General features: G+C 35.9%; 1 protein-coding gene and 1 long non-coding RNA gene across 8 annotated transcripts in view; one reads left to right on the top strand and one right to left on the bottom strand.

Moving 5' to 3' along the window:
- Nucleotides 1-12,824, top strand: part of APC (APC regulator of WNT signaling pathway) — an 88,750-nt gene that overhangs the window by 67,533 nt on the left and 8,393 nt on the right. For 4 of the 6 annotated variants that reach the window (XM_068175612.1, XM_068175609.1, XM_068175610.1 and 1 more), the window contains 7 exons: nt 849-953; nt 4,550-4,672; nt 7,161-7,539; nt 8,652-8,747; nt 9,312-9,451; nt 10,465-10,542; nt 12,502-12,618. In XM_068175612.1, coding sequence (XP_068031713.1) covers nt 849-953; nt 4,550-4,672; nt 7,161-7,539; nt 8,652-8,747; nt 9,312-9,451; nt 10,465-10,542; nt 12,502-12,618 — 1,038 coding nt within the window. Of the gene's footprint in view, nt 1-848; nt 954-4,549; nt 4,673-7,160; nt 7,540-8,651; nt 8,748-9,311; nt 9,452-9,592; nt 9,723-10,464; nt 10,543-12,501; nt 12,619-12,824 lie in introns of those variants that run through there. The other 2 variants (XM_068175611.1, XM_068175614.1) reach the window with 2 other exon arrangements.
- Nucleotides 5,596-8,886, bottom strand: LOC137464336 (uncharacterized). 2 transcript variants are annotated; one of them, XR_010994194.1, is made up of 3 exons: nt 8,637-8,886; nt 8,052-8,211; nt 5,596-7,546 (listed from the first exon to the last, which is right to left on the bottom strand). It is a non-coding gene; the product is annotated as an uncharacterized lncRNA (long non-coding RNA). The 2 variants fall into 2 exon arrangements; XR_010994195.1 differs by having other exon boundaries at nt 5,596-7,474; nt 8,637-8,883.

Raw genomic sequence — 12,824 nt, 5'->3', positions numbered from 1 at the left:
CTGTAAGGTAGCAGCCTCTCAGTCTGTGAATTGAAGCTTGGCAACAAAAGCAATATTTAGAAAACAATCTTGCTTTCAACTCTGGACTTCAGTAATTTCCATGGATTATTCATGTCTTTCTGAAAATCTGAAATGTTTTAAACACATTAATAGATGATGTTTGATGCTTCACATATTTCATAACTGCTCGTCTAAATGCCTATCAGCAGCAGGGAGACCAATTTAATTTTTATGTAAATGTATAAAAATCTGTTTTCCTAAAGGAACTGAAACCTGTCTGTACCAGCTTGCCACGTTAGTTAAATTTATTTTGACAAAATTTGAGATGGATCAGTATCAGGCTATATAAATTTCTTTACTGTCAAAGTGGTAATTCCTGCACTGTTTGTCCTTGACATTTAGAAATATTCTTATAGTACAGATATCCTTCTGTTCAAGTAGAAATTATTCATCTTTGAACGTGAAGCTTAATTGAGCAGTGCTGGCCATGGTCCCCAGTAAAAGCAAGGATCACATGCCAAGCAGAGCAGTTGTTTGCGCCAATTCTATTACATTTCTGATAGGGATGTGAGCACAGCTGGTGGAAAATGGTGCTTCTGTGTGTCACAACAGATCCTTTGTCTTGCAGGGCTGTAATCCTCAGAGGAAATGCTTCTCTTTAATCTCTCAGTTTTTTGAAGGCGCTCAGTCTTGGCTGTTAATTTTTGAGGCTCAGGGTTATGAAATGCAAAGTGCTGCACAGTGGCTTCCTGAGGATGCAGTATTGATGTGCTTACAGCTGAGAAAGCTTTGAATGGTAAATTGTACCTAATTTCAGTTTGTAATTTCATAAACTCTTGTATTAACAGAGAGCACCTCAAAGCAAGCATGAGGCAGGTTCCCATGATACAGAGAGGCAGAATGAAGGTCAAGGAGCAGCAGAAATCAGTGTGGCAACCAGCAGTACTGGTCAGGTAAGTAGAGTATTTTGCTTGTTTTAATATAATTAAATATTTGAGACATATGATGCTTACATGTTGGTATTTAACTCACTGTCTTTGCATGCCTACTAATTTAAAAAAAAAATATGTTTTTCTTCTTTCCATCTATATCTGGGAAATTTCTTGTATTTACTGCAAGGGAGTGTTTGAACGAAGGGAAGTATAAATATTCAGTAATGCAGGGAGCATTTTTCTTTTGTTTAAATGACTAATGAGCCTAATGGTGTGAAAAAGATAGCAAGAATGACTACAGGAAATGTATTTCATTGTAGGTGAATTTTAATACAAGAAGTGTTAGTAAATTGTGGAAAATTGTTCAAATTTTCATTTTAGAAACTACCACTAAGATATTGGTGATTTTCAAAAAAAAAGATAAGTAAATGGCAGGTTTATTATTAATGTTTCTTTAATACTGTATTATCTAAAGCTTTGAAACTGAAGTATCAATGAGGTAATGTCCTGAAAGTTGGCTGAAGTGTTATTTAAATGCTTCTAAATAATCTTCCATTGCTGCTCCTCCTTTTATTACTGGAATACATTAGTGGAATATTTTGAGGTATACATTAAATTCTTTACTTGTCTTTTAAAATCAATATTTATTACTTCTCTCTTTGGCTAAAAATACTTTTAATTATTTACCATTATTATTTTCTTTCATTATTTCCAACTGTAGCTTAGACATTCCCACTAGTAAATTGGGTTTTTAAAACTTCACATTATTAATTCAATAGCTGAATTCAAATACAGGATATTTTTGTTACTCCAGGGAAGTAAAATTACTTAAATATTTTCAAAAGTGTCTTGTAGAAGATTTATCAGAAAGAACTGGGGTTTGGCTGGAATATTTCACTTGATTAAACATTAAGCACAGCCCATAATTTTGCTTTTGAAATACATTTGATCACCATTTGGAATTAAATTCTATCATCCATATCTTATTGTTGTTTTGACTCTTAATTCTTATGACAGCTTTATGGTTTGGGAAGAAAACAGTTCACTGCTGCTTTTGGGCTGAAAGCATAATGTATTTAAATAATTGATGTATTGTTGCTCTGTCATCCATCTTCAGAGAATGAATTAGGAGTTTTTCTGGACAATGTATTTTACAGAGAAGGGAGGAAGAAGGGATTGTCATGTCTTGGCGGACTTATGCAAATGGTAGATCCATTCATAATTCAGTTGAGGCCTTAATTTTGAGGATTTGTGCAATTTTGACCTTTGCCTTGTAAATTGTATAAAACGTGGCTATTCCTTCCTCCTGGTGGGGGATAGAGCCAGGGCACTGTATGTGGGTTAAAACAGCCATCTGGGGATTATTTGCTTTCAGTGCAAGTCCAGACACAGAAGGTTTAATGGATTGGACATAACATTTATTTCTGATAAACCAGCTCAGTATACTTAGAGCAGTCACTATTCTGTGAAGTGAAAAAAAAAAGTTTTCACCAAATTATTTTGTTCTAATTGGTTTTGTAGTCAGTGTTAGTTGAATCCAGGATTTTTCACTTTTCAAGTGTGTCCTTTTCAGCACCATCTTTCAGCTGTCTTTTCCATTGCAGTCACTACTCTCCTGCTGAAGTAAGATTTTGTTTATAGCTTCATTTTGCAAGTTCTATGAAGGAATTTGTTGAGATTGTCCATCTTGTTAAGAAAATATGTCACAAAACAGGGAAAATTACTCAGCTGGCATGGTAAATAGCAGGGTAAAACAATGAGTAAAAGATAGTGAAGTATAAAAGCCAGAAACAAGATGAAGTAGACAGGAAAAGATTTTGAAGGAGGAGATCCAACACAGGAAGGGTCCATGTAACATTCCCTTGTAATTTCCCATTTTCTTGTATGAATGACTGCTCACCTGACATTAGTTCCTTGGCATTACTCTTTACAAGCCAATGAGAAATGTAGTTACACTTCAGCTGAGCATCCTGATAGCAGGCAGCCTAGCCATGTGACGGCTCTGAGGGAATTGGTTACCTGAGCTGAGATTGCTATTTCTGTCTACACCATGGTGAATTTTAATAGATAGTGCCCCAGACTTACATGATTTTTTACCTTCTTGGATGAAACAATCACACTGAGCTTAATAATGTTTCGTTTTAGTACATACGTTATGTTGAACCTGTAATCCTCTGAATGTAGTTTGAGGAAATACAAAGGGACTGCATGGTGTAAAAATCTGGGAATTCATTCCCATATTCTTAGCACTGAACATTATTAAAGTGAATAATGGAGAAAATCTAGTGTGATTTTCTCCCTAAGCTTTTAGATTCTGATTTTTTCCCTGTAGTCAACAGAAAATAAGGGTTTGTTTACATAAGAAATATAGATTGGAATAAATTGTGTTAATATAAATAATTCCAGTTACACTCTTGTAGCATAAAATTCTTCTTCTGGAACATGTATCACATTTTCTGGATTCAAATGTAGGAGTGAAATTAGTATAATAATGTTAATGTGTTTAAATATTCCAGTATAGCTAGATTCTTTTCTGTCTATAAAAACACTTTATTAAGTTACTCCTACCTTGTACTTCCAGTATTTTTCAACTTCATGTTTAAGATGCTGAACTGTGTGAACTGCAAAATACCTCTTTCTTTGTGGAGCACATAGAAGAAACAGACATTATTTCAAAGTGTCTTCCATGGAGTTTTCTTCACTGTGTTATCTGTTTTTTACTGGAAAAAAAAGTTATATTTATTAAACCAGATAGTTTGAAAATGTTTTGCAAATTAGGTTAATAATTCCATTAACAGATTTTAGCTTTTTTAAAGGATCAAATCAAAACTTGTGACTACCTTAGGAAAACCAAGATTGAAATCAGTTACTGATACTAAAAGTGTTCTCTAAACAAATATATTTTTTAATTTCCCAAAGCAGATGGGAAGGGAATGATACAGTAAGGGAAACATCACAAACAGAAAGAAAACAACAGCAAATAAAAAAAGTAAAGAATATGAGTGGATAAAAAGTGGCAGAAAAAGGAAAAATATAAATACATGAAATTAATTAAAATAAGACAAAGATGCTAGTAATTGAGTCTTGCTAATACAGGTAGGAGCATACCTAGATTCTAGGAAAATTACATCAAGCAGTGTCATCATTGTTTTACAGTTTTCACTAAAATAACTATGCAACCACTTATTATTTGCTTTTGAAATGTACAAATTCAAGTAGAGTTATTCATTTGTCCAGATCAGTCTCTTGTTACTAGTGGGTTCTTGAATACCTATCCCAGTGCACTACAAAATCTGACATAAAAGTGGAGGCTGTTCTTCTCACTCTGTCAAAATTATTATTCAGTTTGTTCCAAAATCCACTTCTTGGTGAAAATAGTAATTAAATCCATTCAGTTGAAAATACAGTTCTATTGAGACTGAATCTCAGGAAAAAGGGTTAATAAAACCAGGTTTCTTGACCTCTATGTTGTGTCAGAGCAGAGAGGACCTAAGAGAAGGAGGTTTGCGGTTCATTGGTGTTGGCAGAACTGCATCATCCAGTGCTGAAACTGACTTAGTCAATGTTGTTCTGTCCCTCAGACTTTATTTTATATGAGTTGTTGTTTAAATCTGTAGGGTTCTGCTTCTCGAGTGGACCACGAGACAGCCAGTGTTATGAGCTCTAGTAGTAACTATTCTGTTCCTCGCAGACTGACAAGTCATCTGGGTACCAAGGTAACCGAAGATTACAAACCACAGGTCGCTAATGCTACATTTTTACTAATAAAATAACCTCATTGTTTCTACCAGTAGTACTAATATTATCTGAACAGTCTTGTCCATACATAGTAATTGTTATTAAGTTAAAATTTTAGTATATTTTTTCAACTTTGAAAATATATGCACAGAAATCTTTTTTTTAACTTGTTGATGATGAGTTAAGAGTTGTTACAGTAAGGAACAAGCAATTCCTAGAAGTTACTGGGATATCAAAAAACCTTGTGATGTTGCTTTATAATCCATGATGAAAATTAACATTTTTAAGAGCGCTTCTTTGAATACTTTTGCAGAATCCAAATCCACAAAACAGACACAGTTGCCAAGAAATAGACCCAAAAAATTATGTAAGCCGTTCACAGCATCTGCAGATAGAAAACTGCACTAAAAAATACATATGTAGCATGAAAAGAGAGGGGAAAAAAGGGCAGATTCATGAGCCTCTGAATCTCATAATGCCTCTGGAATCAGCAGCAGTATGGATACTGTGGGTGCTATGCTAAGAACAGTCCTCTGGGAAGCTGGACCTATTTATTTTGCATAGAGTTAATGATTTTGGCCTTAAAAGAATGTTACAATGTTGTCATTTCAGTCCCATGCTATATGCACATCCTAAATGAAGGTAACATCACCTGTCTGTCTACCAGTTTTCACTGCAACCTGTAGAACTCTACAAAGTTACAAACAGCGGGAAAGCCCTGAAGGCAGGAACAGGAGTGATTGTGGAAGGATACAGGCAAAGATGCAGGTTTAACTGAGTGTACGCTGGGGTAGGAAATTATTGATATTAATGCCTTAAAAGGGAAAATGGTAGAAATTCTAAATGGAGGAGTACATTTACAGGTGCAAAAAGAGATGAATCTGCGGGCAGTCTTTGTAAACAAGAGAAACAAATAGGTTGTTTGTTTTCCTATAATACCTGAGTGGCAACTTGGAGGCCTGATTTGGTGGCTTCTTCAGCTTTATTCTCTGGCAAAAACTTCACCTTCCAAATCCAAGTAACACTGTATAATAGTTGCTAGTTGAAACATCTGCAAAGAGATACACATAAAGCAAATTGAATTCACTCTCCTTTAAGAATCAAAGGCTTTGTTTAAATGCTACATTTGGGGTTTCCCAGACCAGGAAGAGAGGATCTCCAAACTGGGATGCTAGACTGTCACAGAAGTGGCTACTATTTCAATGGGTTTTGCCATGTGACCATACAGTTTTACAGACATTAAGATTTGTATTGCCTCAGCAACCCTGTAGTGTTTAGAGAAGTCTGTGTTACCAGATTTGCTGTTTAATCTGCCTGCTGCTGTTCAATTTTTTTGAAACTTGGTACGTGTATTAATCTTCAGGCACATTGGAATTGTCACTGAAGACACCAAATAACATCATTCATTGAGAGGGTAACCAGTGCAAATATCTAATTATTAGTAGGAAAATTTGCCTAATGGTCCAAAGTCTCATTTCTTCCTTAATTACTATATTCTAGAGAAATACACATGCTGCTACTTTATAATTCCCTTTGATAGTTTCTTTATGTTGTGCTTTGACTTTGAATGTTCCTGTTTATCTTGGCTTTACGAGTTTGGAGTTTTTAGATAGTATCTAAGATCATCCTCTACATCCTGTTATTTTACTAAACATTGACTAGAAGAACCAAACGCATTTCTTGATTGAAAGCTGTTACGGAAGAGTGGGAGTATAAACCAAATAGTGCCTTGACCACAGTATTACACAAAAGCCAAGGGAATCACTCAAAAATCGCTATTTTTAATAAAAAAAAATTGGGTTACTCCAAGTTAAATGGGTAATGCTGAGTTTTCATGGTGTGAGTTAATTTGACAAACACTCAGTATTTTATGCATAATAAATAAGCATTTGTTTGCTTTACTGTTTTTATCCCTGTAAACTTGAAAAAGTATTAATTTAACTCTTTAGTTTTGCATTTGCTTGAAATAATCTGGTCTGTATAAAAGTCAGTGATCATAACAAAAATTATCAGTTAATTTGAGGCTTTTTAAAGGAAAACTTTAGAATACGTGGATGTCAGGTTTTTTTCAGTATGATGTAGAGTATAAATAAAGTGTAAATAATTCACATAGAGCATAGCTTTTAAAAGACAGATTTAATTTTGAAGGTATTTTGGTTTCCCAAAATGAAACACTTTCATTATACATTTGATTAATCTTTTTGTATGATGGAAATCTGGAAGTCTATGCTATTGGTTTTGTAGATAAATATAGTTACACACAGCTACCCCCCCACTTCCAGCCATTTAACCACTAAGTGGAATTTATTAAAATTATGAATGCTGAAGTAATAATAGTGTTTAATTACATTTAAATAGCACAATTAAAGTTCTGACCATTAAATAAGGGGTTTTTTTGCTCATATTTTTGCTCATACCATTCAAATTTCGTTTCAATTTGGTGTGTGTTTTTAAAACGTAACTGTATTTTTAAAATCATTTGACCTGCAGGTGGAAATGGTGTATTCATTGTTATCAATGCTTGGTACTCATGATAAAGATGACATGTCAAGAACATTGCTAGCAATGTCTAGCTCCCAGGACAGCTGCATAGCCATGCGTCAGTCTGGATGTCTTCCTCTCCTCATCCAGCTTTTACATGGCAACGATAAGGACTCTGTGTTGTTAGGAAACTCCCGTGGTAGTAAAGAGGCTCGTGCCAGAGCCAGCGCAGCGCTGCACAACATCATTCACTCCCAGCCCGATGATAAGCGAGGCAGACGGGAAATCCGTGTGCTCCATCTCTTGGAGCAGATCCGTGCTTACTGTGAAACGTGTTGGGAATGGCAGGAGGCACATGAACAAGGCATGGACCAAGACAAAAACCCAAGTAGGTTCTACAAGCCATATAAAAGTGTTTCGAGGATGTATTGAAAAGAGTGAATTTACAGAACGTACAGCTGTAATCTGACTTCTTGTTGAATGTATGCAAGTTTTCTTATATACTTATACGTGTGTGCGTGGTTTGTTCTTTAAGTTCAGCTACTGTTGGCAAATAGTATGTGTCACAGATATAATACCCTATTTACAAGCTTTTTATTTAAATCTTGGACTTTGCTGTGCTTTTCAGATAGTGATTCTAGTGGTTTATATTTGTAATTTGTAAAATAATATTGAATAAATACTCATTCTGTTTTACATTTTTATGGATAAACAATCCCAAATTGCTCTTAATGCAGATGTTTAGGAGATAGCATATTCCATTTGGGAGATGGGCAGAGAGCACAAATTAAATCATCTCCATCTATCAAAATTAATTACTATTTCTAATGTTATATGTGAGAAATGTAAATTAGTAGGACTTTTCTCAGGGAACAGTTAGAAAAATAGATTTAAAGTTACATTCATTGCTTTTCTGACTTGAGGGCATCCCATGAGTGCAGCCTGTAGGTGTCTGTGGCACGTGTGTGACTGAAATCAGGGTTGCCTTGTGCCTGGTGTAGTTCAGCAGAAGTGGCCTCTGCACAAGCTGTATCAGTACCATTTCTGCATTATCAAGAACCTAGCTCACAAAAGTATGAACTTAAGAACTTCTAGGTTATGAAGCAAAAGGTTTAATTAACCATTCACAGGGATATACCACGCAAAGAAACAGAGTATTATTTATTGCCACCAGAATATTTGACCATACTGATTTGTTTCACAAACATTATAAATTTCTAGGAGTAATAAGGTAATATTTTTTGCACTGCAAGTCATGTTTCTAACTCAGCACATACATTCAGGATTATCCCTAATTTGTTTTCAACCATCAAATATATTTACAGTACACACTTTCTTTAGTAATAGTCTTAACTAACTGTGCGTTCATGGATTACTGGGAAGATACAGACTGACCAAAACTGCAGCTGCTTTATTTTTAAGATTAGATTTGCTCTGGAGAACTTAGTACCTAGACAAAATCATCTGGAAGGTACTAATTATTACCTGTTTCTGGATCAGTGCCTGCTCCAGTGGATCATCAGATTTGTCCTGCAGTGTGTGTTTTGATGAAACTTTCATTTGATGAAGAACACAGACATGCAATGAATGAGCTTGGTAAGATCAGACTTGAGAAACTTGCTAGAAATCATGGCACTCCTTGTGCATGTCACTGCATATATGGCTTTTTTTTACTAACAGTTTAAGCTATTAACAGCAATTCATTTGTGTCAGTTGCTGCTGCCTAAGTGCTGAAAGCAGTTGAAATTAACTACACCATTTCCCAGTGGATAAATTATTATGTCAGTTACTGTTTTTTCTGCCATGAATTGTGAATTTTGGAAGAGTAATATTATTGTGGAAATATTTGCAATTTACAAGTATTGGACTTAAAATTGAGACTACTTCCCAGGATGGGTGGTTTTTTGATTGGTGTTTTAGTGGTTTTTTTTCATCCTGCATTTGTTCCTGTTTGACAGCCTGAGCTTTTTTAGTCCATGCTCAATAAATTCCATGCATGCAATTTTAGCAATTCATATGTCTTCCTGAGTATTGTGGTTTTCAGATGTTTGAGGTTTCTTCTGTACATAAAAATGAAATTTGTTCCTTGCTACATATGTCCTGTACTTACAACATTAGCGTACAACTATGACTTTTTTTCTTACCTGAATCTTTTTAAAGGAGGTTTGCAGGCCATTGCTGAACTGCTGCAAGTGGATTGTGAAATGTATGGACTCACAAATGATCACTATAGTGTTACCCTAAGGAGGTATGCAGGCATGGCTCTGACAAACCTGACTTTTGGAGATGTGGCAAACAAGGTGAGAGCAGCACTGTAAACTTGCAGTAATTTCAGTTCATAGCTGTTTGAATTACAGCTCTCAACACAGGTGATTAAAATCTCCAGGATAGGATATTGAGTTTAAACTCAAAGCAGGAGTTCCAAATACCTCTCTCATTCCATCCTGTTGCTGACAGAGAGTACCACAAACAGAATGTTGCATCATACAACTATGGTATTGGCTCTCAAATCACTTTTGTCACTGAAAGCAAGGTTTTTATCTATTGGCCTGCTTTTGTAATGAGAACTAGGTTAGTACAGCACACAGTGATTTTATAATAACTGATTCTTTCTGAGAATGTTGAATTAAAATTTGTAATTTGGTCGTTTTCTGAAGTTTTCAGTTATTTAACCATACTATTACCTTCTAATGAAATTTTCCCAACCTCTTCAGGCTAGAGCTTGCTTTTAAATACCTAGAGTATATCTGGATCAAACTGGGCACTACTTCAATCATTATAAGAGAAAATTGGTTCTCCTAATTTCTGACAAGGACATTTCTTTTAAACGCTAGAAACTTCCAATAGATTTGCCAGCCTGTGGATCTTAAAATAGCTCAATACTGAAGACTTACCCTTCTGCTCTAGAGGGAAGACATTTCGGCAGTAAATGGAAATAACAGACTTACAAGAACTCGGGATTTGTTCTCTCACTAGGCAGTAGGTGACAATACATTGCTGGCTCACAGGGGTTTTTATCTGGTACAAAGGAAAGAAGGCTTCTAAGGTAGTAAAGGTCCAGGTCATGTCCTAGAACTGCTGTAAAAAATACAAAATTTTAGCACAATTTTGCCACTTATGTATTTAAACTGATAGCTATGCTGAAATTTTTAGTAGTTGTAAACCAAATATTTATTGTTGACAACATCAACATATTTACTAAGTTTTTATTGAACTTAGATATGATTTGCTTAAAATATCAAAACATTGTGCAGAAGCAGCCATCTAACCTGCTGTTTAATATTGCTTTCTTTATTCTCCTGATTCCTAACAGGCTACATTATGTTCCATGAAGGGCTGCATGAGAGCTCTTGTAGCCCAGCTGAAATCTGAAAGTGAAGACTTACAGCAGGTAATGTTCTTTTGAGATAAAATACTTCTTTTGTTGTCTTGTCTGCCTTAACTTTGATGCGAAATTTTTCTCATACTTACTTCATTAATTAGGAGGTACATTCTTCTTGTAAAACATTCTTATCTGTGGTATCATTTCTGGGATTTTTTTGTGGTTTGTTTTTTTTTTAAATCATAATGCATGGGCTGCAAATCTTATTTTATGGCCCTGATCTGTTACTGTCTGTTCTAATGGGTCCTGCCATGTAAGGAAAACAGCCTGAAAATAAAGCCTTTAGGAAGTGCTTAGGGTAATCCTCAGAGCTGAAAGAGCAGAACTGTTGGAACTTGTGTAAAATTACTAAATATTAAATTATAATCGACTTTAATTATCAACTTTATGCCTATTGCATACATAGTGGAACAGTCCTTTAAAAGAAAACCCCCATTTTCCTTGCAGTCTGAGTGAATCATCAGATAAAAGAGCATTTTTAAATAAAATTGACCTTATGTCTTAAAATGCTGTTAACAAAATATTCTTTCCTTAACAGGAGGAGCTCGCTAGTTACAATTGAGGAAAATATTAGAATTACAACAGAGGTTATCGGATTAAACTCTCTGATGTGGTATTAGGACATGTATTGAGTATTCTTGAAAAGAGAGTCAGCCCCATGGGCCCTCTGACCTCCGGGATGTCTCCAGCCACTGGCACCAAGACACCACACACGCACAGGGAGCAGGAAGTCTTCCACTCAGGACAAGTTATAAATGGGATTTAGTAAGAATATGGGACTGAGTGTACTCAAAAGGCATGTCCACACAACTATATCAGCCAGTCAGCTGTTTAGATGTCACTGTGCCTTTCTGTCCCCTGTGCCTTCCTGTGCTGAAAGATCATCTCAATCAATCTGTTTTCCTGCATTTGAAACCTTTGGGTCGTGCCATCCCACAATAAGTGTTCTACAGTTCCAGAATGCTCTTCCCCTGGATCCCACAGCGTCCCACATCCCCAGTCCAAAATGGGCAGAGAGCTGCTCCCTTTGACTTCCCTGAGTGTCACAGTTGGGCCATGGGGTGGTGGGTTCCCTGGGAGAGTTCTGGGAAAAGCCTGGACAGGGCACAGGTCCGACCTGGTTTTAGGCTCCTGTGTTGCTCTGGCTGTGTTGAGGCGGGCTCTGAGGAGCTGGTGGCTCCTTGGGAGCAGCCAGGATTGGGTGTTCCCGGGCCCTTCCGTGTGCCACTGGCACCCTGTGCTCCACTGGGGGCATGAGCAAGGGAGCATTCACCACATAACCTGAAAAGTTTATGCACTTCTATGACAATGAGAACACCCATAAGCAAAAGTTTTCTATCAAATTCATTTCATAAGGGATATGCATGCTTACAGCTACTCACGAATGGATGGAGTTTAATGTGTAATGACTGCCCACTACAGTGACGACCTATCTCAGTCTAACTTCTGCCAAGTACAAAGACATCTTCTGCAGATAACTATTCTGCTTGTAAAAGGCACAGTGTATTTTAGAAATACTTTAAAGAGCTTTATAAACATAAAAATAATCATACCATCTGAGAGACAAGCAAGTGATATTGTTCTATTTTCTAAGTGGAAAAACTGAGAAAAATATTATATAAATCTCTCCTCTGAGATGATATAACTCTAGAAAAGACATAAGAATAGAGAAGAAGCTCTATCTACAAATGTTCTACTGGTGTGGGAAGCAGGGAACCTGATTTTAAATTGCTGTTTTAAGTACCCACACACAAAAGCCAGTACCTTTGATCAAACTTGATGCTGAAACATTAGACCAGTGTAGCAAACAATACAACAAAAAGCAGATGTTAGCAAATTTTAGTTTGGTAACTGAACATGACCACTGTTAATTAACCGTAGCAATTGATAAGTCCAAGAGGAAAATCTGATAACCTGCTAAAAAAGTACCTATCCTGAAATATGTTACTTTTCTTTCTCATTTTGTAGGTCATTGCAAGTGTATTGAGGAACTTGTCCTGGCGAGCAGACGTAAACAGTAAAAAGACTCTAAGAGAAGTTGGAAGTGTGAAAGCATTGATGGAATGTGCTTTAGAAGTTAAGAAGGTATCTTCTATAAGTGATTAAATTGAATTTTTGAGAGATTGCATTTCTTTTACACAAAACACTAATATGACCATTGACCATTTTTGGTAACAGCAGTTGCTGAAGCAGTTGATGTGGTTCAGGTAATTTGCCTGCTGTTACAATAGTCTTTTTTATAATTTTGTCATTTAATAAAAGCTCTTTTCAGTTAGGTAGTAGGTATCTAT

Source organism: Anomalospiza imberbis, chromosome Z, assembly GCF_031753505.1.
Source record: "Anomalospiza imberbis isolate Cuckoo-Finch-1a 21T00152 chromosome Z, ASM3175350v1, whole genome shotgun sequence".
In the NCBI taxonomy this organism is placed as follows: domain Eukaryota; kingdom Metazoa; phylum Chordata; class Aves; order Passeriformes; family Viduidae; genus Anomalospiza; species Anomalospiza imberbis.
Note: the sequence above shows the minus strand (reverse complement) of the source record. Positions and strands in the feature narration are given on the sequence as shown.